This window comes from Lactuca virosa, chromosome 3 (genome assembly GCF_052849685.1).
Source record: "Lactuca virosa cultivar CGN04683 chromosome 3, Lactuca_virosa_CGN04683_v6, whole genome shotgun sequence".
In the NCBI taxonomy this organism is placed as follows: Eukaryota; Viridiplantae; Streptophyta; class Magnoliopsida; order Asterales; family Asteraceae; genus Lactuca; species Lactuca virosa.
The window spans coordinates 353,982,275-354,007,044 of record NC_136428.1 but is presented as its reverse complement, the minus strand read 5'-3'; the positions used below and the strand labels follow the sequence as shown (position 1 = coordinate 354,007,044).

The following is a 24,770-nucleotide window of genomic DNA, read 5'->3' as shown; positions in this document are numbered from 1 at the left end:
AATGTTAGATTTGATTCGTTGGTTTTAATCCTCTACTAAATTTTGATTCCTTTTTAATTCTCTAACGTTTTCCAACTTATTTAATAAAAAAATTACAAAAATAAATAAAAATAAAAATATTAATAGACATATTTTACTTTTTTAAAACTGAAGCATAAAGTAGAGGACCTTTTTTTCACTTCAAGCACATAAAGAAATCCTCATTGACTAGTAAACCTTCACCCGATGAATGCCACATCATCGAGAACAAGAATCGTAGCCGTAAAACATTTCCAGTACGGCGGGAAAGAATTAAAACGGTGGGACCCAGCTGGAGTCGTTAAATAGGGAGCCCATCTCCATAGACTCCACATACACCACACCTCTCCTTCTCACTGCCCCATCAAAATCTGCCTGAAACAAAAGTACTAATTTCGTTGCACGAGGTACAAGTCTCTGGTATCATAGCTTTCATTGTCGGTTCAAGGTAAGAATTCATAACTTCTCTCTGCTGCTTTTGTATTTTGTTTACACTTTTAGAAAGTTATAGGTGTTGGGGTTTCGAGTATTTGATGTTCATGGATTATTTTAATCAATGGTTGAGTTCGAAACATACCAAGAAGGTGTTTGGAAGAGCTTAAAAAATGAACAAATCGATTATACACCTGTCTAAGTTAAATTGAGCTTTTTTAAATAACAACTTAGTGTATGTATATGGAAGATAAATCAAAAGCTCTCAAATATCTTTTTATAAATTTAGAAAAGCTCTCAACTTTAGGACTTTGCTGATTTGGTTGGGTCAGGGTTAAAGGGATCTCAAAAGTCTTTGAATACCACAATACGATGTATACCATTGGCCATTTGGCCTAGGTATCCAAGACGACAAATGGTTTTCTAAAAGTTGAAAATATAGAAGAGATGGATTTGAATTTTCTTAATTTTAAAATGAATTATTAAAATGTTAGCTATTAAATAATATGATAATCAATAACAATAATAATATTTGATACAAATAACTAATAAGTTAGTTAAAATAAAAAAATTAATTGAGTTTTTATTTTTTAATTATGAATATGTATCTGCAAAAATCTTAAAAAGTAAAAGTTTAATAATCTTGTTGAAATCTTAATTATTTAAAAACTTAGGCTTACGTACTATTTTTTAATTATTAAAACGTGACAGCTTAAAGCTACGTTAATATACATGTAACCTACCAAACATAACCTAAAATCAATCATGAAAAGTTTGTAACTATAACCTAAATGACATTTTCATATATATATTTTAAATATGAGACCACAATTGAAACTTACTTAAGAAAGAAAAGTTTGTTGGAGGTTAAAAAGACTATTATAATTGTAATAGCCTTTTCGTCGCCAAACTCTTTATATACATTTTTTTATATTAATAAATAAAAAAAGTATTAAGAAATTAATCCAACCCAAGGTTGTCAAGACCGGGATGATACATAGGATCGTTTTTGGGTTTGCAAGATCTGGATCGGGATCCTAAGATTCCACAAAATAAAATATAATTTTAATTTATAATTTTTAATCATGAAAAACATGGATTTATTCAAAAAAATATATATAAATTTTAAAAATTTAGAAAGTTTGAATTTATAAGGTAAAAGAAAAAAATATTTAACTATCAAAAGTAAAATGATTATCTCTGTTTTGAATTTAAACAAATAATTTATATAAATGAATAATTAAGATAATCAAAATCAATTTAGAATTTTTTTGTTTTTTTTTTTAGAAATTTAAATACTATAAGAAAAGATAGGAAACTGAAATACTAATGTATTGTTTTGGTAACTAATTAAAGTAATATTGTATTCACTATTTATTTATATAATAAGTAATATAAATAAGATTAAATAGTAATATTTATAATAATAAGTAATATTTATAATAATAGCATAGATAATATAAATTACTTCCAGTTAAGTTTTATTTAAAATGATAAAACTTTATGCAATTTAATAAAAAAACAAATATTCTTATTACGTATATTCCTAACAGAATGGAACATAAAAGATACTTAGAGTACAAACTTTGAAAATTTAAAATTTCCATACTTGCCAATTCCGTAACAAATTCCGTCGTAACATGGAAAAGGAAGTGTAGAAAATTGAATGGTAAAGAGTGGTTAGTATTTAGTAAAGGTATAATATCAGCACGCCAATTATAAAGGCGATCGTTTTCATTGAATATCACATGATTTTAGAGTACACACTTTGAAAATTCAAAAGTAATATAATTAGGTTTTGACCTTCTTTCTAAATGTTCACATTTTCACTTAGAATCACATATTATGTGACTTGAACTCGTGAAGAAGTTATTAAGAAAAAGATCTTCATAATTTAAATCTAGCCGAATAATAGGAAAAGAGCTTATTCGTATACCAAAGTCTATCATACACAACAATTAATAGTTTAGAAAGTTTGTACAATATATATAGCAAAAAAAGGTTATTATTTTGTATAACAAAAATATTGTTGCATACAAATTGTGATCATGTATTTGGTATTTATAGAGAAATAAAATTTAAAACAAAACATATATATATATATATATATATATATATATATATATATATATATATATATATATATATATATAAAGAGAGAGAGAGAATTCAAAATAATAATAATAATAAAGATTTTGAAACTCAATTTTAACCATATATTTTTTATTTGCCGCTCTAAACCTATCGACAGCAGCGGGATATGCTTAATTATAAATGATTATATCGTAGAAAGGTATAGGTTTATACATACATGCATAATCATAAATGATTATGCATACATATCTATTAACAGAGTAAGTAATCACATGTGATTATGGTGGTTGCTGGCGGAGAAGATGGTGGTGGTACAGGTGGCGGTGGCAGTGATAAAGGTGACAGGGGTGGTAGTGTTGGGGGCCGGTGGGTGGTGGAGATGGTAATAGTGGTGGTGACGGTGGGGAAGGTGGTGGTGGAAAAAGAAACGGACGGCGATGAATAATCATTTATGATTATAACTCGACCGCCGAGTCAGTACACTAGAACAGTAGAACGACAAATGAGATATATGTTGTTAAGGTTGCATCTAAGGATTTTTTTTTTTTAATTTCAATGGAATATATATATATATATATATATATATATATATATATATATATATATATATATATATACCTCCTTTCCTCTCTTGGTTAGCTGGTGTAATATTTTTTTTGTTACCAATGATTAGAAAATTATATATATATATATATATATATATATATATATATATATATAATTTTCTAATCATTGGTAACAAAAAAAAATATTACACCAGCTAACCAAGAGAGGAAAGGAGGAGGGGAAGGAGGAACCGGAGGTCCTAAAACACAACACAAACCACACGTAGGGTGTAGTATTCCTAGGTGCGGTTCTGGCCATCTGCACCTATTGGTTTTCAGTACACTGTTTGTCTAAAATAATACATAAATATAAAATTTAATATGAAAAAACTAAGGTCTTTATTATATATCAATTTTGATAAATAGTACATAAATGTAAGATTTAGTATATAAAAGTTATGCTTTTTTTATATATAATACATTTTTTCGAGATGCAACCTTCATTGCACTTTAAATTCTTGTAAAATAGTCTTTTCCAAAATAATCAGTATTTCATCAACAAATAATATTACAATAATTCATATTAATTTTTGTTAGGAGTAATTGTTTCAAAAAAAATAAAATATTTGGTTCGATGCAACTATTTTTTTTTTTTTGTTATTTATCATTTCCTGACCTAATTTTGATTAATTAGTAACAAGTAATTAAAATATCTTATTGTATCTACTAACGATTGAAAGTAGAGAATATATTAATCTAACTTGTCACTATTAATTACCCTTCATTTTGACAAAAATTACAGGTTATGGCAAACGAGAACTTGAAAGTGCTAAACGCACTTGACGTAGCCAAGACCCAATGGTACCATTTCACCGCCATTGTAATCGCTGGCATGGGCTTCTTCACCGACGCATACGATCTCTTCTGCATCTCCCTCGTCACCAAATTACTCGGTCGGATTTACTACCATAACACCGGCGACAAAAACCCTGGCTCCCTACCACCTAACGTCTCAGCCGCAGTCAACGGTGTTGCCTTCTGTGGGACCCTCGCCGGCCAACTCTTTTTCGGTTGGCTAGGTGACAAAATGGGCAGGAAAAAAGTTTACGGAATGACCCTCATGCTTATGGTCATCTGCTCCATAGCGTCGGGCCTCTCCTTCAGCGACGAACCCACGGCGGTGATGGCTACCCTCTGTTTCTTCCGGTTTTGGCTAGGGTTTGGGATTGGTGGCGACTACCCACTCTCCGCCACTATCATGTCAGAATATGCAAATAAGAAAACCCGTGGGGCTTTTATTGCCGCCGTGTTTGCCATGCAAGGGTTTGGAATTTTGACCGGAGGGATGGTGGCTTGTATTGTCTCCGCCGCCTTCAAGTCGAGTTTTCCGGCGCCAGCATATGAGGAGGACGCGTTAGGATCGACTGTACCACAAGCCGATTACGTATGGCGGATAATTCTAATGTTCGGGTCGATTCCGGCTTTGATGACTTATTACTGGCGGATGAAGATGCCGGAAACCGCCCGATACACCGCCCTTGTCGCGAAAAATGCAAAACAAGCGGCGGCTGACATGTCAAGAGTGTTGCAAGTTGATCTCGAAGCAGAGCCCGAGAAAATACAAGAGAAAAGCCCGAACAGTTTCGGGCTTTTCTCGAAACAATTCGCTAAACGACACGGGCTCCACTTACTCGGAACCACCACCACATGGTTCTTACTTGATATCGCATTTTATAGCCAAAACCTATTTCAAAAAGACATTTTCACCGCGATCGGGTGGATCCCGGCTGCGAAAACCATGAACGCAATCCAAGAAGTTTTTAAAATCTCGCGGGCCCAAACCCTAATCGCACTGTGTAGCACGGTCCCCGGGTATTGGTTCACGGTTGCGTTTATTGATCGAATCGGGCGTTTCAAGATCCAATTGATGGGGTTCTTCTTCATGACCGTGTTCATGTTTGCCCTCGCGATTCCTTATCATCATTGGACACAAAAAGAGAACCGAATAGGGTTTGTTGTGATGTATGCATTGACATTTTTCTTTGCGAATTTCGGGCCAAATGCCACGACATTTGTGGTCCCGGCCGAGATATTCCCGGCCCGGCTTCGGTCAACGTGCCACGGGATATCTGCGGCTTCGGGAAAGGCCGGGGCGATAATTGGGGCATTCGGGTTCTTGTATGCAGCTCAAAGTCAAGATAAAACTAAGACCGATAAAGGGTATCCGCCCGGGATTGGGGTTAAGAACTCGCTTATTGTGCTCGGGGTGGTGAATTGTCTCGGGATGTTGTTTACGTTTTTGGTACCAGAATCGAACGGGAAATCTTTGGAAGAAATGTCTAGGGAAAATGAGGGTGAGGATGAAGAGGTGACGGAAATGGAATCCGAGAGGACTCATGAAAATAGAAGCTTACCAATTTAGACCATCGGTTATAAATAGTTAAGACTTAGGTTATAAATATTTATAGTTTTTAGTAAGTTAAACGTATAAAAAGAAGAGTTATTATGGAGTCCACGAGATTTGGAAGATGGTTTATATGTACCTAATGTTCACGAGTAATGAAGATTACACTTTTATTATATGTAAATTAATGATGAGCATTTTGTAATACTAACTAAGGTCATGTTTGGTATAGAGAAATAGGAAAAGAGAAATGGAAATCATTCAACTTCCCTTGTTTGTTTGAGCTTTTTGATAAGGAAGAGAAATGTAAAAAAAGGGATTCCATTTCCATTATTTTAATAATCTGTGAATAATAAAGAAATGATGGGAAAACAAAAATTATCATATGCTGAAAAAAATAAAAATAAAAAAGCGGAGACTTGAAAAAATAAAAAATAAAAAGAGTCGCTCCCCTCGTCTCATACCTCTCATAGTTAACATTCTCAATTCAAGGCCCACGGATGATTTTCTCTTGCAATGTACTACTTTACTTTTTTCATATTGAAACCAAGTCTAAAATATGTAATTTACATGGCAAGTTTATATATAACTTTAAAATATGTCATTTATACGATAAGTTTATATATAACTATAAAAATGTGTCATTTATACGACAAAGTTTGATAATTATAAAAAATTATAGGTAATAAGTAATTGATAAAATGAAAATTTTTAATAAGAAATGCATAATGTGATAAATTAATATGTAAATCATAATGATAATCACGTCGTGGCAAAATCCTTCACGTCGTGATTTTTGTTAAAGTATGTTGCTTCCACTGTTCAACTTACGTAACTTAAATCTTTGTTCTCGGTCACGTCATGACCCAAGCTTGTCACGTCGTAAGCCTAGTAAAATGCATTTTTCTTGTATTTTTAAGACTTAAAACAACCATATTTATAAAACTCTTTCTCTGATACTCCTTTTTAACTTAAAACACATGATTCTCTTACCATAACCCCACATAAACATACATTCATACACATACACATAAAATAATATAAGTCTTTAGAAAAACAAGCATAACAAGTTATCCCTCCCTTCAAGAGATTTCGTTCCCTGAAATCTCCGATCTCACTCAGAAAAGATGAGGGTATCTATTCTCATATTCCAACTCTGGTTCCCATGTTACGTTGGATCCTTTATGATGACGCCATTATACTTTTACCAATAGAATTTTCTTGTTGCGCAACTTCTTTATCTTACGATCAAGAATCTTTTTCTGGTTGTTCTTGATATCTCAACTTTTTGTCCACTTCAATATCATATATTGGTACTTCTTGTGTTTTGTCAAATAAAGCTTTTCTCACATAAGATACATGAAAAACATTGTGTATACCTTAAAGTTCATTTGGTAGGTCTAGGCGATAAGCAACTTTCACAATTCTTTGTAGGATTTGAAAGGGTATGATATATCATAATTCTTTGTAGGATTTGAAAGGGTATGATATATCGTGGACTCAACTTCCCTCTCTTAGCAAAACGGATTACACCCTTCCAAGGTGATACTTTCAACATTACCATATCACTAACATTGAACTCTAAAGGTCTTAGTCTATTATATGCATATTGTTGTTGTCGGTGTTGCACCACTCTCATGCACTCTCTTATCGTTTCGGTTTTGGCTTCAGTTTCTTCGACAATCTCTGGCCCAACTAATGGTTTTTCTCCAGGTTCTGTCCAACACGTAGGAGTTCTACATGGTGTTCTGTACAGTGCTTCATACGAAGCCATCTGGATACTGGAATGATAACTATTATTATACACAAATTCTGCCAACGATAAATGTTTATCCCAATTACTGCCAAAATCAATCACACAGGCCCGCAATATATATTCGAGTGTTTGAATTGTTCTTTCACTTTGTCCGTCGGTTTGCGGAGGGTAAGCGGTACTCAATAGTATTTTTTGAACCCATTTGGTTTTGGAAAATCTGCTAAAACCGAGATGTGAAACGGCTATCTCTATAAGATATAATGGAAGTATAAAGGTATAAATTGATATTGAGAATGGTTGATTATATCTGATTGATAATAGACGCCTTATATAGGCTAATTGTACGGTTAAGATACATCACATTTATAGGAGAGTTTATAGGAACTAATTAACACACATTTGACTACGTATTTACAATATGCTAATAATGAATATAAAGATTTATGTTGAATGAACAGGACTGATAGACCCGATATCCTTAATACGCCCCCGCAAGATGGAGGATCCATCGGATATTCCAATCTTGGATCGATGTTTGATGAATGGAGCACGGGACAATGGTTTTGTCAGTATCTCAGCAAGTTGATCTTGAGAGTTGATGTAAAGAACACGAAGAAGGCCGCCAGAAACTTGTTCCCGAACAAAATGGTAGTCAAGTGCAACATGCTTCATTCGCGAGTGGTACACAAGATTTGCACAAACATATGTAGCACCGGTATTGTCACAAAATAATGTAGGTGTCTCAGTGATAGAAATGCCAAGTTCCTGCAAAATATTCTTCAACCAAATAAGTTCAGGAGATGCATTAGCCAAAGCTTTATATTCCGTCTCTGTAGATGAAAGAGAGACAAATTTTTGTCGTGTGGATCTCCATGATACAATATTGGAACCCAGGTAAAGTATATATATAGTAGTAGTCATGCCCGCATCTTTCACTCCACCCCAATCGGAGTCAGAAAAGGCTGAAATCGTAAGTGAATAGTTACGGTTAAGAAATAGACCATAGTGAATGGTACCTTTTAAGTACCGAAGTAAACGTTTTAGAGCTAACGAATGAGATTGGCGAGGAGTATGCATAAACTAAGAGAGTTTATTGATGGCAAAGGATATATCAGGACGAGTGAAAGCTAAGTATTGAAGTGAGCCAACCAGTTTGCGATAGGGTGTAACATCAACTGTAGGAGTAGAATCAATGGTTGTTAGTGGTTAAGAAGTGCTAAGAGGTGTGGTTACTTCTTTTGCACCCTCCATATGAAATTGATTAAGAACATCTTGGATGTGACGATGTTGTGACAGGAAGAGACCGAAGGGAGTGTGAATAACCTCAACATCGAGGAAGTGATGGAGCACATCCAGATCTTTTAATGAGAACTTTGTACTCAAGGAATTTATGAAGTAGGTAAGAAATTCGGCATCACTACCTATAAGAACAATGCCATCCATATATACTAGAAAGTAACACGTAATGTTGTGTCTCTTGTAAATAAACATGGATGCATCAGCTCAGGATTTGACATAACCAAACTGTAAGAAAAAAGTTGTGAGCTCATTATACCATGCTCTTGGAGCTTGTTTTAGATCATAGATCGATTTCTTGAGCTTGCAAATATGGTTTGCAAATTATAGGTGAACGTACCCAGGAGGTTGAGTCATAAAGACTTCTTCATGAAGAGTTCCTTGGAGAAAGGCATTGTTAACGTCAAGTTGACGAAGGGGCCAGTTATTGGACAGGACAATAGAAAGAATGGTACGAATTGTAACTGGTTTGGTTACCGGACCGAAGGTCTCAAAGTAATCCTTGCCATATTGTTGCAAGAAACCTTTTGCAACTAAACGTGCTTTATATTTGTCAATAGATCCATTAGTTCTACTTTTGATGCAAAACACCCACTTACAACCAATGGGAGTGTGAGAAGTCTTGGGAACAAGTTCCCAAGTGTGGTTTTGAAGAAGAGCATTGAACTCATCATACATGGAATGTCTCTATTTTGGGTCTTTTAGAGCTTGGTTGTGAGTAGACGGTTCAAAGGTAGATAGGATGGGGTGCCGTGTGGTAGAGTTTATGAAGTTGGGGTTGTTATATTTGGAATTAAGCTTGCGGATCCGGTGAGGACGAGAGGTATTTGAAGGTGGTGAGGGAGGTATTTGGGGAGAGGCTGGAGGTGAGTGAATTATTTGAGGAGAGGCTGGAGGCGAGTAAACTATTTGGGGAGATACTGGTGGCGATGGAGAGGCAGGTTCATCATTGTGAGAAGAGAAAGATGGTGATGTATCTGAGGTGGTAGAAGGAACAGGAGAAGTTATGGGTATGTTGGGTGACAATGTAGGAGTAGAGGAACTAGGAAGAGTAGGTGATGGTAGGCTGATGTTTCATGAAGAAAGGGTGGAAATGTAATCATCAGTAGTGGGAAAACACAGAGAATTAGTGGTGGTGTCTGAGTAAGGAAAAATGTGCTCAACAAATTCAACATGTCGGGAATGATAAAGACGATTTGTGAGTGCATCATAACATTTATAGCCCGATTTTGAAGATGAGTAACCAAGTAAAATGCACCTGGTAGATCGTGGGTGAAGTTTGGTAAGAGCATAAGGTCTTAACCAAGGAAGGCACAGGCAGCCAAATGGCTGTAATTTGGAGGAGTTTGGTTGAGTTGTTGATATGGTGATTTTAAGGCAAGAACAGTGGTTGGTAAATGGTTGATTAGATGCACGGCTGTTTGAAAAGCGTGTGAGCAGAAGGTAAGGGGGAGTTTGGCATGGTGAAGGAGAGAAAGTCTGGTTTCCAAAATGTGGCGATGACGTCTTTCTGCGACACCATTATGTTCTGGGGTATGAGGAGGTGTAGTGAAGTGAGATATGCCCTGTTCTTTGATGTAGGTTGTGAGAGCTGTGTACTCGCCACCATTATCTGTAAAAAGTGAGACAAGGGAGGTGATGTAATACATTTTCAGTTAAGGTTTTAAATTGAGGGAAGAGTATAGAAACATCTGATTTCTTTTTCATCGGGTATAACCATGTATATTTGGAATAAAAATCAACAAAGATAGCATAGTATGTATAGCATAGTATCTCAAGTGGTTTAGATGTAGTGAACGAATTGACACTAAAGGGTAATCGATGACTTTTATTAATAGAACAAGAATCACAATGAAAAGAAACATCAGACACTTTATTCGACTCTAAATTTAAATTTTTGAGAGCAACTTGAAAACTTTGATTGAGGGATGGCCCAGCTTGTGATGCCAAGAGAGTAGAGCTCTGGAAGTTATTGTAGTGGTGTTTATTTGAAAAAGACGACACAGAGATTGAATGGCAGCATAGTAGATATCATTGATGTTCACCCCCCACATGAGACATGGCCCCGTGCGTAGACCCTTAACCACAAAATAGTGAGAAAAAATTCAACAGAAACCCGATTAGTTTTGCATGATTTGGCAACAGAAATAAGATTGTTGCGTAATTGATGAACGAAGAGAGTGTTTGGTAAGTGTAAAGGACGAGTTTGAGTGGGAATTGAAACATGACCACTATGAGAAATGGGTAAACTATTACCGTTTCCTAGCATAATTTCATCAGGCCCATCATATTCTGATAGAGTGTGTAACGAGGCAGGGTTGGAAGCAACATGGTGAGAGGCACCACTATCAAACATCCATGGTGGTGTTGATGAAGTAGAAGTAGCTGCAGTGGTGTTGACCGCTGGAGGTGGTGTTGTCATAGAGATAGGAATATTGTTTTATTTTAAGAATCTTGCTAGCTTCCTGCAATCTTTAGTATCGTGACCTGGAACATTACAATATTGCCAGTAGGTAGAATTTCGATTACCACGTTGATAATAGTTGCTGCCATTAGAGGAGCCTTGGAATCGATTCTGTTTAGATCCATGGTTGTTGCTGAATTTGTTGAAGGATCGATTGTCTGTGTTTTGTCTTGGAGGGAATCGATTTTGACTTTTTTGAGTGTTGTTGACCGTATCAATAAGTGTAAATTAAGGTGTGTCTTTGAACGTTTTCTCAAGAGCAACCAATTTGTTGAACAGATCAGGAAAAGTAATAGTAGTCTCTCTTATTTTTAGGACTGCCGAGATGTGTGCATACTCTTCACCTAGTTGGCCTAAGATATGAACAATCAGATCTTCCTCATCTATTGGGCTTTGGGATAAAGCCAACTCATCATCAATTGACTTCATCTCATTAAGAAATTCAGCAACGGGTTGAGATCCTCTTGGGTTGTTTGTGAGCCGAGACTTAAGGGATATGATGTGTGATCGTGAGACACTAGCATAGATATCATTCAATCGCTTTAAGGCTTGTCGAGATGTTTCAGCGGACGACACAATTGGTTGGATTGTGTCTGAGCAACTTCCAAGTAGTGCGCCAAGGAGAATTTGATCTTGACTGAACCATGGACGATACTCTGGATTAGGTTTGTTGACATCAGTGGCTAGTGTTTTTATGGGGCTTCTACTGACCCATCAACGAATTGATCAAGCCCTAAGCCGATTAGGGTAGCGAGAACTTTCTTTCGCCATACTGGAAAATTGGTAGCGGAAAGTTTAATTGGGAAGTGTGTTTGAGCTGTAACTTCAGTGATTTGTGACATTGTGGATGAGAATTGGGAAGAAAGCAGAAGTGAAGAGGAATATATTTGTGGATCGAGAAGGGCTTAGAGGAGCTATCTAAAGCTCTGATACCATATAAAGGTATAAAATGATATTGAGAATGGTTGATTATATTCGATTGATAATAGACGCCTTATATAGGCTAATTGTACAGTTAAGATACATCACATTTACAGGAGAGTTTATAGGAACTAAGTCACACACATTTGACTACATATTTACAATGTGCTAATAATGAATATAAAGATTTATCGGTAGACACATTAAACAATTTTCAACATACTTCGCAACATCTCTCTTCATTCCCAGCCACCAGTACATGGTTTTTAAGTTCCGGTACTTTTTCGTACTTCCAGGATGTACCATGTATCTTGTACAATGAGCATCATCTAGTAGTAACTTTATTGTTTCACCAAACTTTGGAATCTAGATTCCTCCTATAAATGTCTTTATATTTCGAGAATTCTCAATCAACTGGTTGTCTTTTCTTGTTTTAAATTCTCTTGTTTTTATTCTTCTCCTTGAACCTTTTCGGATTAAATGAGGTAAGCGGCTAATAATTCCCATTCGAGCTGATGTAATTTGGATTGGCTTCTCCTTTCGACGCAATGCGTCGGCAACCACGTTAGTTTTCCTATGGTGATAAAGAATTTCACAATCATAATGTTTTAGTAACTCCATCCACCTCCGTTGACTCATGTTTAATTCTTTCCTGTCAAACAAATATTTCAAACTTTTATGCTTGGTAAAAATTTGAAATTTCCCTCCATAAAGATAATGCCACCAAATTTTTTAGGCAAACATCACAGCTGCAAGTTCGAGATCATGCATTAGATATGATTGTTCTGTCAGCTTTAATTGTCTTGACGCATAAGCAATAACTAAACCTTTTCCATCAAAACACAACCGAGACCGACTCGTGATGCATCAGTGTAAACAACAAAATCTTGTTCACCTTGCGACAACGCTAATACTGGAGCTTTACAAAAAGCTTCTTTTAATTGTTGAAATGCTTTTTGTTGAGCATCCGACCAAATAAACTTTTCACTTTTTCTTGTGAATTTCGTCAATGGTTAGAGAAATTCCCTACAAAACGTCTGTAATAACCTGCCAACCCCAAGAAGCTACAAATTTATGTAGGATTTTTGAGGAATCCCATTTCATTACTGCTTCAACTTTTGCCGCGTCCACCTGAACACCATTTTTACTGATAACTTGTCCCCAAAATTGGACTTCTTTAAGCCAAACTTCACATTTTGAGCATTTTGCATATAAATTTTCTTTACGCAACACCTCTAGAATCTGTCGCAAATGCTCTTTGTGCTCCTCGTAACTTTTTGAATATATTAAGATATGATCTATAAATGCAATTCCGAATTTAGCAAAAAACGAGTGACATATTCTATTCATCACGTCCATAAAAGTTGCAGGTGCTTTCGTTAACCCAAATGGAATTACTAGAAATTCATAATGACCGTATCGGGCACGAAAAGCAGTCTTTGGAATATCCGCTTCTTATACTTTCAACTGATGGTATCTCGACCTTAGATCAATTTTTGACAAAAAATGAAGCATCTTGAAGTTGGTCAAATAAATTATCAATGCGTGGTAACGGGTAACAGTTCTTAATTATAATCTTATTTAACTCACGATAATCTATACACATACGCATTGTACTGTCCTTCTTTTTGACAAATAAAATCGATGCGCCCCATGGTGATGAACTAGGATGGATAAAGACTCGATCTAACAACTCTTATAGTTGATTTCGTAACTCCTCCATTTCCGATGGTGCTAGATATGGCGCTCGAGCTATAGGGTTTGATCCCGGTGCTACAACAATAACAAATTCCACTTAACGATCGGGTGGAAGTCCCGGTAATTCTTCCGGAAACACATCAAAATATTCATTCACAATGTCGACATCAACTATATTTTGCTTCTTCGGTTTTGTTTGCGACACATAATCAATATACATGACTCCGCCCTTTTTAACATCGTTTTTAACTCTTGCTAAGGAGATTACTGGAACCTTTTCAAAACGTCTTTCTCGATGAATAGTTATTTTAGGCCCGCCCAGAGGTTTAACAACAAGTAACTTTTTTTTACATATAATTTGAGCATTATTCAGCGCTAACCAATCCATTCCTATGACAATGTCGAACTCCTTGATAGCTATCGACTTCAAATTGATAGGAAAAACATTCCTGTCAATTTCAAGTCGACAGTCTAAATATTGGCTTTTTTATTAAAATCGCACTTCCATCAATCATTTCCACTATAATATCTTCGTTCAACGAAACTGGTGATATATCTAGTTTTTCAGCAAATCGACTTGACCTAAGTGAAAATGTTGTGACCGAATCCAACACAACGTACACTGGGAGCGAGTTTAAAACGAAAATACTCGAAATGATTTTAAGATGATCTCGGGCTTGTTTAGCAGTCACCTGAAAGGCTTGTCCTCTAGTAACACCACTCTTTCCTTCACCCTTTTTTAGTTCCCGAGGCTCTCCACGATCACTCCGTCTAGATTTTTCGACACATCAGTCTTTGACCTCGGGCAATTTGCAGCAAAGTGACTTCTTTCACCTCAATGAAAACATAAATAAACACTCGATTACAGCTTCTTGACATATGTCCTATTTTCCTACATTTAAAAATTTTTGGAGGGCCGTAAATATTATCACAAGCGCCTACATGCTTTTTACGTCATTTTTCACACCATTTTTCCTCGTTTCTTTTAAAATTAGTGGGATATGGTTTTTGTGATGTTCTTTTTCTTTTTGCAGACCCTTCAGATTTCCCTTCCCAATGACGTTTATCACCTCTGGTATTCCTTTCTCCAGTTTTTCTTGTTTCTTGATCTTGTCTCTGTATCTCCAATTCTCGATACTTCGCAACATCCACCACTTGACGAAAAGTGGTGTATCTTAACTCCTGTACAAATTCACGTATCTTAGTTCGTAATCCCAGCTTATATTTATCAATCTTTCTCGCCTCCGTATCAGTTAGATGTTTCGCAAATCAGGCTTTATTGTTAAATTCAATAATGTATTCTTGAACTGTTTCAATCCTTGAGTAAGCTGCGAAAACTCTTGTTCCAATTTTTGAACTGTAGTTGGTGAATAATATTCTTCACATAATTTTACTTCAAATTGTTCCCATGTCATCTTGCTAACTAACTCCTCGCCCAAAGTACTACTAATCATCTCCCACTAGTAATGAGTTGCCAAAGTCAATAAATTTGTAGCATAATCTCCCTTATCATTTTCTGCACATTTACTTGTATGGAATTTCTTTTCGGTATGCGTCAACCATGTCATGCAGCTATTGGATCATCTCTTCTTGAAAATTTTATTGGTTTACAATCCATAATCTATTTAAAAGTGCACCCCGTCTTTTTAGATGTTTCACCTCCTTGATCTTTAACTTCTGTCTCACCTTGTCCTTCCTTGTTAATAGTTTCCAAAATTTTATCTTTGTAACGACGTGAATTTTCAAAACAATTTTTCATTTTTAAAACATACTTTCATTCATACGATAATCATAAAACATAATGTATCCGCTGTAACATAACAAAACATGTCCCAAGATCTCATATACATAAATCCTCTCAGTGTGTACGGATCATGCCGGCGCCTTCCCGCGATCCTCGCTAGTACCTGAAACACATATCACAACATCTGTAAGCATAAATGCTTAGTGAGTTCCCCAAAATACCACATACCACACATACGCCTTTCCAGGCCATAACTCTAAAGGATCTTCCGATCCATGTGTATCAGGGGACTTCCGTCCCAAATCCCTGTAGACCTTCCGGTCCTACCCGTATCGACCTTCCGGTCCGTTCCCTCTTGACCTTCCGGTCCATATCATCTTGACTTTCCGGTCCATACCATATCATAACATACATAGCACATACATATCACATATTCGCATATAGCACATACATCTCATAGCGTACAAGACCTTCCGGTCACACATAGGTACCTTTCCAGGTACAGTATAGTGAGAAGACTCACCTCGTATGATGTCTAGTAACTCACGTGCTCGATATCCCTAAATCTCGAAATAACGACCTAGCCCCGCCTAATCACATAAAGTAATTATTTCAAATCATTAACGGCTCTCAAGGCTAGACTAAATCCCTTTCTACAATCCCACAGAAGGGTAAAAGACCATTTTACCCCTCCCTGACTCAAAAGTCCACATGTTGACCAAAACCCTAAAAGTCAACGAAAGTCAACAGCAAGCAGTACGCGGGGCGTACCAGCTCTCGTACGCGGGGCGTACTCCAGCGATCCAGAATCGGGGAACGTGACCCCCTACGCGGCGCGTACTGGGATTACGCCCAGCGTAAATCCCAGTTTTCTTCTTTCTTCATTTTTGGTCTTAAATGGTTAAGACATAAGCTCATATTTCAGATCTGGCCATTCTAATACCTCTTAATCCATAAAGTCGAAACCTTTAAGCCTTTGCATGGCTGTAAAGGTCACCAATCCCTCCAAACACCTTTCCTCTTTTCTCATTAAGCCCTAATCTCATGCATGACTTAATCTCAACGTCCAAGATTGGATTTTTATGAACATACAACTCATAATACTCTGAAATATGGCAGATCTAGGCCAATGGAGACTATTTGCTCATAAAGTCTCCACCTTGGGACCAAAAACCCTAAAAGTTGGTCCATGAAACATAAATCAAAAATAACAAGGAAAGCTTTGAGCTTTATACCTCTAAGTGAAGCTCCTCCCTCTGTAGAACTCAGATCCAAGCTTGCACTCCAACTTCTAGCCTCCACAAGAACCTCCTCTTCTTCTTTACTAACACACAAAGACACTTTCTAGCTCAAAACACTCACACACAAGCTTTAGGACGAAGGAAATGCTCTCTTAGGGTTTCTCTCTGTGAAATGGTGGCTGAGGATGAGGCCATAGCATTCCTTATATAGTGCATAAGTCACAAAATTAGGGTTTGCATCTGGGCCGGTTACGCCCGGCGTAACCCTGGGTACACCCAGCGTACCCGGGCGAGTCCGCGTCCAAATTAAGCGCGCGAGTACGCGCAGCGTACTCCTCAGTACGCCCAGCGTACTCACAAGCCTAACATTTTTACTTTAAGGGACTTAACTTGACAACTTGGAAAAAGGAGAAGGGTTAAATTGTTGTACCTGAATTTCGGGATGTTACAATCTTGTTGTTGTTTACAAATTGCCTTCTCTCGAGTATCAAGAAGGGTAGGCAGCACATCATGAATGGCTTTAGCATATCTTCTATAATTGTAGTTCTAAGATCTGGTGGTTGTTCAGGCGGTCACTCGTGACCTCCTTGGCATACCGAGCTTTGTGACATTGCTTGTCCACCACGAGAACCACCCCTCACATGAGATCCACCTCTATTTCGAGTATCCACCATCTTTAAACAACGTTCATTAATTTAGATTAACATCACAATATTTTTCATATGAAATAACAACTATCATCACATATCCATCCAGTAACACTTATCACCAACATACGAATACACAGAGAGTAGCCATCTTGTATCATCACAGTTTAAGTTTAGTAAATCATTCTCTAACTTACCTAACTTCACTTAAACCAATTCTCTAATACCAACTTGTAACACCCAACTAAAGATATAAAGTACACAAGATTTTTTTCATACATAACAAAAGAGGGTATACAAAGTATTCAACCTACTATTAACAAGTAGTTATCAATTTACTACAAAAGAAACTTCCCAAGATCAAACTAAGTTATAAGTTTTACAAAAGATTCCAAAATCCACTAAAAGGCTACTCCACCGCTTTCTTTCCTTTATTCGTATGAACTGTGGACCTACAACACAAATTAACAACAGTTAAGCTGATTGCTTAGTGAGTAATAACCCATATATTATAACAGTTTTAATATTTGTTAAATACAATGTATGTACAATTCATATTAACTTCTTTTATTTATAAACAACTTTATCATATGTCATTTCACAACATTCCAACAGTATCGTATTTGATGTCAGCACGTGACAATCCAACAATAATGAGCTCAATGTCAGCCAGTGACATTTCAACGATAACAAATTCAATGTCAACTCGTGACATTCTAACAATAACGAATTTAATGTTAGCCCGTGACATTCCAACGACAACGGACTTAATGTCAGCCCGTGACATTCCAATGATAACAAATTCAATGTCAACCCGTGACATTCCAACAATATTATTCACAATTCTTCATTCTATAATATTTCATATAAATATTATATATATATACAGTTAATCAACAAGGATAAAAAGGGACAAGATTACTCACTTTATTAAGGCTTCTGCGGGTGATATTCCAAACCTTTTACTTCCTTGGTTGCTTCATTCTCGTGTTTACCTAAACATACATTCTCCACACTAGTCACAAACCAAATTGTTTATAAAGCTTATATTACATAGATTAACCTTTCAAATACAAAACCTCATGTTAGGTAAGATATGATATAAACCATTCATATTTCACAGTTCTAATCAATTTCATACAATAATTTATTTGCTATATAGAATAAATGGTTCACCCCTTACCACAAGTGACTTAATGTATAAGTCATATTTCTATTTTAGGCAATCAAGAATTCACTAGTATAAATTACCTTTCTAACCCTAACTCTTATACATACAAGGATATATAATCTCTTTATAAAGCCTCTACAAGCTTATCATAACAGTTAACACACCATTTCCATCACAATTTTCGGATTACCTAACTAGGGTTTCACTAGAACCCTTGGATTTCATCAAATTTCTTAGAAATAAACATGCTTTAAGAGATGTTTTTACCTTGAATCACCAAATTGAAGGCCAATTTCACTAAGTTAGTAATAAATAGGACCTTTCTTGCCTTTTATGTGTGAAATCGCACCTATAGTGTGTGTTTGAAGGAGTGAAGTTGTTAAAATGACCGACAACTACTCTTTTTTATTTTTAAGTTGTTGAGATTGTCATGTCGTGACAATTGCTTGTCACGTCGTGATGAGTATTTTTCCTGACACTTCACATTCTCGTCACTAGTAGATCGTCATAAGAAATCTTAGGCAAATAAATTTAATCTAAAATGAAAGACATATGAATAACAAGACACATTCTTGGAATGTAGAATCTATAGAGATAGATAAATATAAATGTTGAAAGTTTTAAACTCTTTTACACGAATTAATAATATCTTGAAAGAGGTCAAGATACAAGATTACGTTAGAGGATTCTTGGCATTGTCACATGACACCTTTTTGAGTCTGTCTCAAAAGGACGTAGCATATATGTTTGAGATAGATGAAATTATTTATATTCTATTTTCTTGGCAAATAAATCCATAATTTATGTCATATCATTAGATACAAATTGAATACATGGTTAAGTCACTAGATGACTATGAGAACTTTCTAAGAGTACTTAAGAAGAACTAAGAGAATGTATATGAGATAATTAGTTTCGAATAAAATCTTCATGTAAAGAGCTACATACGATTCTGATTTCTAAACCAATATAGATAATTATGAATTATAATTGGATTATGAATTCATTGTGGAATGAAGAGTAAGTTTAGATGGAATGAGGTACAAGTTACACATAATGAAACAATCTACTACAAAATAATAATACACTAATTTAGATGTTGAAGGCAAATATGAATGGATGAATGAGTTCATTAAAAAGCTATGTTGATTTCTGCCATTCATGGTTCACATAGAAATCATTGTGACTTTGAGAGTATACTTATTCAAGCTAAGAGAATCTATGCCATGAAAGAACACAAATCATATACTCCAAGATACTTAACTATACCTAGAGTAAAGTCAAATATAGAGATGATAGTATTCGCAAAATTCACACAAATTAAATTTAGTCAAACCCATTTATAAAGTATTTCCTTTAAAGCTATGTATGGGTGGTCATACTTCAGTTATAGGATTATATTATTCTAGAAATGGGATTTTGATTTGCATTTAGTATTTGGATATTGGAACATTATAACAACTATAACATAATGTTTTGATATACTGGGATATGATCATCACATTAATACTTGTTTGTGTTTTATATTGATATGTTTAATCCATGAATAATCTTATTTTTCTAAAAGTTCATAGTTGGTTATAATTATGGGATCAATTATGAAGTTAGACTAATATGAATTGGATTGGTTCAATCTCACTAGATGAAAGTAGGCAAGTGGTTGTAACCAAGTTTCATAAGTACTTGTTAGAGAACTAGTACTGAACCGACCCACATCAAGATCAACTCATAGATATCAGGTGTGAGTGATACTTGATTAAAAGGTAATATCTTTGTATCCTTAACACCTGAGATACATAGTGGGACTTAAGTGTAGAGAGTATTGTGCTTTGATATGTCAAATGTTGATCCTTAACCGGGCAGTTATTAAAGCCATTTTTAGGTATGGTGTGAACTATGCAAGAGGCTTATGTAGTCAAGATGATATTTTCCTTTTATGTGTTAAGAGCTAGACATCTAACGCGCGTTACCCAAAGTTGAACACCAAATTAGATTGATCGCGATCCAAGTCTCTTGTTCAACAAGATGTCTATAACAAAGGGGATAACTGATAAGCTTGTGTTATAAATCATTTGAAGCTTTGATTTTTTGGGAATTGGATGTTGGTAGAATGGCACTAAATCATATATTACTAGTGGCAGTGAAATGTTGTTAGATGTTCACAACTGTCTATATCAATCTATGATGAGTCTTGTGCAAGTAGGAGATTGAAAGATCTTAATGCCCAAGAGTAATTATAGAATGATATTGCTAGATAATATATGATCCTAAAGGGTGTCACACCCCCGAACCAGAACGTCGGAAACGTCCAGGGGCGAATGACTTCATCTTGTAATATCATAACAAGTATATATAAATGAAACATAGAAAATCATCATCACCATACATAAAATATAACAACATACATGGCTTACATCATTGTATCCATTCATAAATTTACATCCAAAAAATTAACAAGTGTATGGTGAAAACAAAATACAACAATTTCCCAAAGGCCCAAAGCTGCCTACCTGCTTAATGAGTTCTTGAGAATACAAGTTATTTTGAAAAGCGTCAACATATAAAATGTTGGTGAGTTCATAAGCCTATTTATCTGAAAACTTTACGTTGGTTGAAAACTCCAGAAAATCCGATATTTTCTATAAAAATAGTTTGTGAGTTTTGTTTAAAATCTTGTATTATAGCATATGTATCCTTGTTTTATCTTATTTGAAATATGTATAGAGAGTGATTCCCAGAAAATCCTGTATTTTCTGTGTCATGAGAATTTGTAGTCTTAAACCCAAAGACCGGAGTGAGGTGGATAGTATAAATAATCAACACAGTGTTTATACTTTTCAAAACTGAGTGGTATGTATATTCAGCGTAAAACTTATAATAGTTTTGTTATTCTCTATGTGACTCATTATAACCATACTAATATGACGGAGTGTCTGTCTTGACGTTCTTCAGGCGTCGGTTTCTGAGAAGACATTTGTCACCCTAGACTGGCCTGTCTAGTTGTAGCGAGCATCTCAGGTGTGGGGTGTCAACCCCGTATAGATTTATACACAAATTCCCGTTCTCCCTCCAGGAGACTCTGCTAATAACTACAGGGCTTACGGTGTACACTAAGGTAGGTACGGTGAATGTGCGTTTCACAAAAGACTTAATGAATTTTCTACGCGAATTGTGTGTTTCATTATTTTAGCGTTACAATTATGTTACAAGTGTATATTTTTTAATGTAACTCATAAATAGTAGAAATGTAATCATTTTTATCGGGAGTGTCGGAATAGTTCGTTGTTTCATCGTTGTTATCAAAATAGTCAATTGTTAACGATATGTTCACGAGAGGCCCAATTTACATAAAACTGACACTAAGGCCCAATTAACATAAAAGGTGTCATATAAGGCCCAATTAGGATAGAATTGGCCACATAAGGCCCATTTTGACTTAACTATTCAAGAATGGCCCATATTTGTTAGTTTGTTCAATTTCCGCCCATTTTAATTTGAAATATCATAAATGACCCATTTTTATGAAAAATAACACTTTTGCCCAATAATACCGAGAATGTCAAATAAAATCCCATTTTTATGAAAAATGACACTTTTGGCCCATAAATACCGTGAATTTCAAATAAAAGACCATTTTTATGAAAAATGACACTTTTGGCCCAATGATACCGAGTTTGTCAATAAAAGCCCATTTTTATGAAAAATGACACTTTTGGCCCAATAACACCGAGAATGTCAATAAAAGCCCATTTTTATGAAAAATGACACTTTTGGCCCAATAATACCGAAAATGTCAATAAAAGCCCATTTTTATGAAAAACGACATTTTTGGCCCAATAACACCAAGAATGTCAATAAAAGCCTATTTTTATGAAAAATGACATTTTTGGTCCAATAATACCGTGAATGTCAATAAAAGCCCATTTTTATGAAAAATGACAAATATGGCCCCTTGTTATGATTTCTTTAGTTTTATTGTGAATACTCAAACTTATTTAGCATCATTAACCAAACATAAGAAGTTACATAATGTAAGTTATCCCAACAACTTCAAGGTTTGGGTAAATCTCGAAATATTGGAGTTTTTAACATAATATCACAGCATACTAACACATATATCACACAAAACATACACATGCAAGTATACATACTAAGATTTTTCACAAAACTAGCTTGTATTCTCCCCTAAAAGATAATAAATCACGAAAACTAGGGGTATGAAGCTCACCTGGAGGTTTGATCGGTTTTGAAGAGAAGAGAGAAGGAATTTTTCGGCCTTAGCTAGCTTCTTGGAGAGGTTTTTGGTGTTGATAGGGTTCTAAGAAGCATGAACACAAAATGAAGTTGCATAAGGAAGAATTTTTAGTGTAACATGAAATGAGACTAAGGAGTTTTTCAAGAACTTACCAAGTGTGGAACTTTGTAGAAAAATCCACTTGAAAGCACACCAAAACTCATAATTTTTAGTGAAATAGAGTGAATAAATTTTGAGAGTTGAGAGAAATTATGGAGTGAGTGGAGTTTGAAATGGAGAGTGAAGTGAGAAATGAGAGTGGTGAGGGTGGTCTCGGCCGATGAGGGTGGATAAGGGGGGAAGAAATGACTAGCCTAGATATTTGATGGACAAACTTTTCCCTCCTAGGTACATGTTAGTTTATAACATTGATATATATTATATAATTATGAGGTGGCACTCAAAAGTCCACCCCCTTTTCTGTTTTTTTTATAACCAAGACTAGGAGAGAGAAGGAAAGAAAAGAATGTTGGGCTTGGATTTGAATTGCAACCGAGAACACATTAGCCCAATAGAGATTTTTCGACGCATGAGGGCCCACATACGAGTTTGCGGCCCAAAAGGGGTAAGTGAAAGGGTTCTCGGCCCAAATAGGGCCCATTAAGTCTTAAATAATTCCTCATGGCCCAATAAGGCCCATTAGGAGGTTTACAGCCCAACTATGGCCCAAATAAGGGTTCTCGGCCCATAACATGGTTAACTATGGATTTTGACCCAAGAGGGCCCAATAAGAGAGTTTTGGCCCATTAAGGGGTTTTGGACCGAGAGAGTTTGTGTTAAGGCCCAAAGTTAAGTGATCATTGCTCATTGAGTTATATTTTGGGTTTACACGAAGAAGGTTTCGACTTAAAACAAATTCTGGATGTGTAAGCTTGCATAATATGGAAATTAACTTATACTACACATAGCGTTACACAACTACACCAAGGATGCTAGTTGTATATGGATAGGAATTTCTAGCCCTAAAATGCTAGTTGTGACAAAGGGTCACACTAACAACAACTTGATGCAAATATATTATTTATAGGAAACTGATTCTTGATAAATAAATATAAATCTTTTAATTAATTGGAAATTATTTATTTCATGGAAATATTAATTTTCAATGTTAATTATCATAATATATCATAAGTTATGGTCTATTAAGTCCTGTACATCGTTTTGGACTAGAAATACTTTTTTCTTTTAGTTAAAAAGACAAGGGTTTATAATTTGTAAAGACTTGATGTTTTTTAAATAAAATCTTATATTTTTCTTTATAAAAGTTTAAGCATGGCTAGCGATTGGAGACATGGTCTTTAACTTATTTTAATCTAGGGGACATTCTTTTGAGGCGTGACATTAAAATAAAATAAAGAAACATGACATGTCTAAAAGTGTTAAGATATAAAGGTTAATGTTTTGGCTTTTTGAAGGCTTTCATTCTTCTCATTTGGCAAGCCAAAAACCATGCAATTTTTGCCTTCTCTTCTCCATATTCTCTCTTGTTTTTCTCTTAAAGAGTTAAGATCAAAATAAGAAGATGTTGATACTTACATCTCTCTTTAAGTCAATACTTGGGTCTTTAATTAAAGCTTAAGATTGTTTGTATTATTACAAGAAGAAGAATAAAATCTTGGAAAAATGTTGGTGGATACTTCTAGAGAGCTTCCTCCTTGGAGCCTAAATCTGTCTTCATCAACTTGCTAATTGCTAAAAGGAACCAAAGTCTTCAAATGCTGTTTTTCTTTGCTTTCTGTGGTTGTTTTAATCTTTCTAAGTATTGCAAAATGATATTTTGGTGGGAATAAAACTAGTTTTATTTTGTTCAAAATCAAAGTCTTTCATTGCCATCTTTATGTATATGAACCAATTTTTGAATAAATACCCAACAGATAGAACTTAGTTGGATTGAGGAATATAACATGCTCCCATCATGACCAATCCTTGTAAGATTTGCAAAGATGATTTTTCATCAAGAGCTTTGGTAAATATGTTAACAAGTTGGTCTTTTGTTTGCGCAAAATGGACTTTGATCAGTTGATGTTGCCTTCTTTAACATGATC

At 35.3% G+C, this 24,770-nt stretch overlaps 1 protein-coding gene across 1 annotated transcript; it reads left to right on the top strand.

Moving 5' to 3' along the window:
- Positions 1-336: 336 nt before the first annotated feature.
- LOC145167573 (low affinity inorganic phosphate transporter 1-like) lies at positions 337-5,854 on the top strand. The gene is made up of 2 exons (XM_079086787.1): positions 337-466; positions 3,892-5,854. The coding sequence occupies exon 2, from the start codon at positions 3,895-3,897 to the stop codon at positions 5,509-5,511; it is 1,617 nt and encodes a 538-aa protein (XP_078942913.1). The 5' UTR covers positions 337-466; positions 3,892-3,894; the 3' UTR covers positions 5,512-5,854.
- Positions 5,855-24,770: the final 18,916 nt, after the last annotated feature.

Bases quoted from the DNA above. Each gene is read 5' to 3' on its own strand.
- LOC145167573 (XM_079086787.1), top strand. From the start codon at position 3,895: ATGGCAAACGAGAACTTGAAAGTGCTAAACGCACTTGACGTAGCCAAG.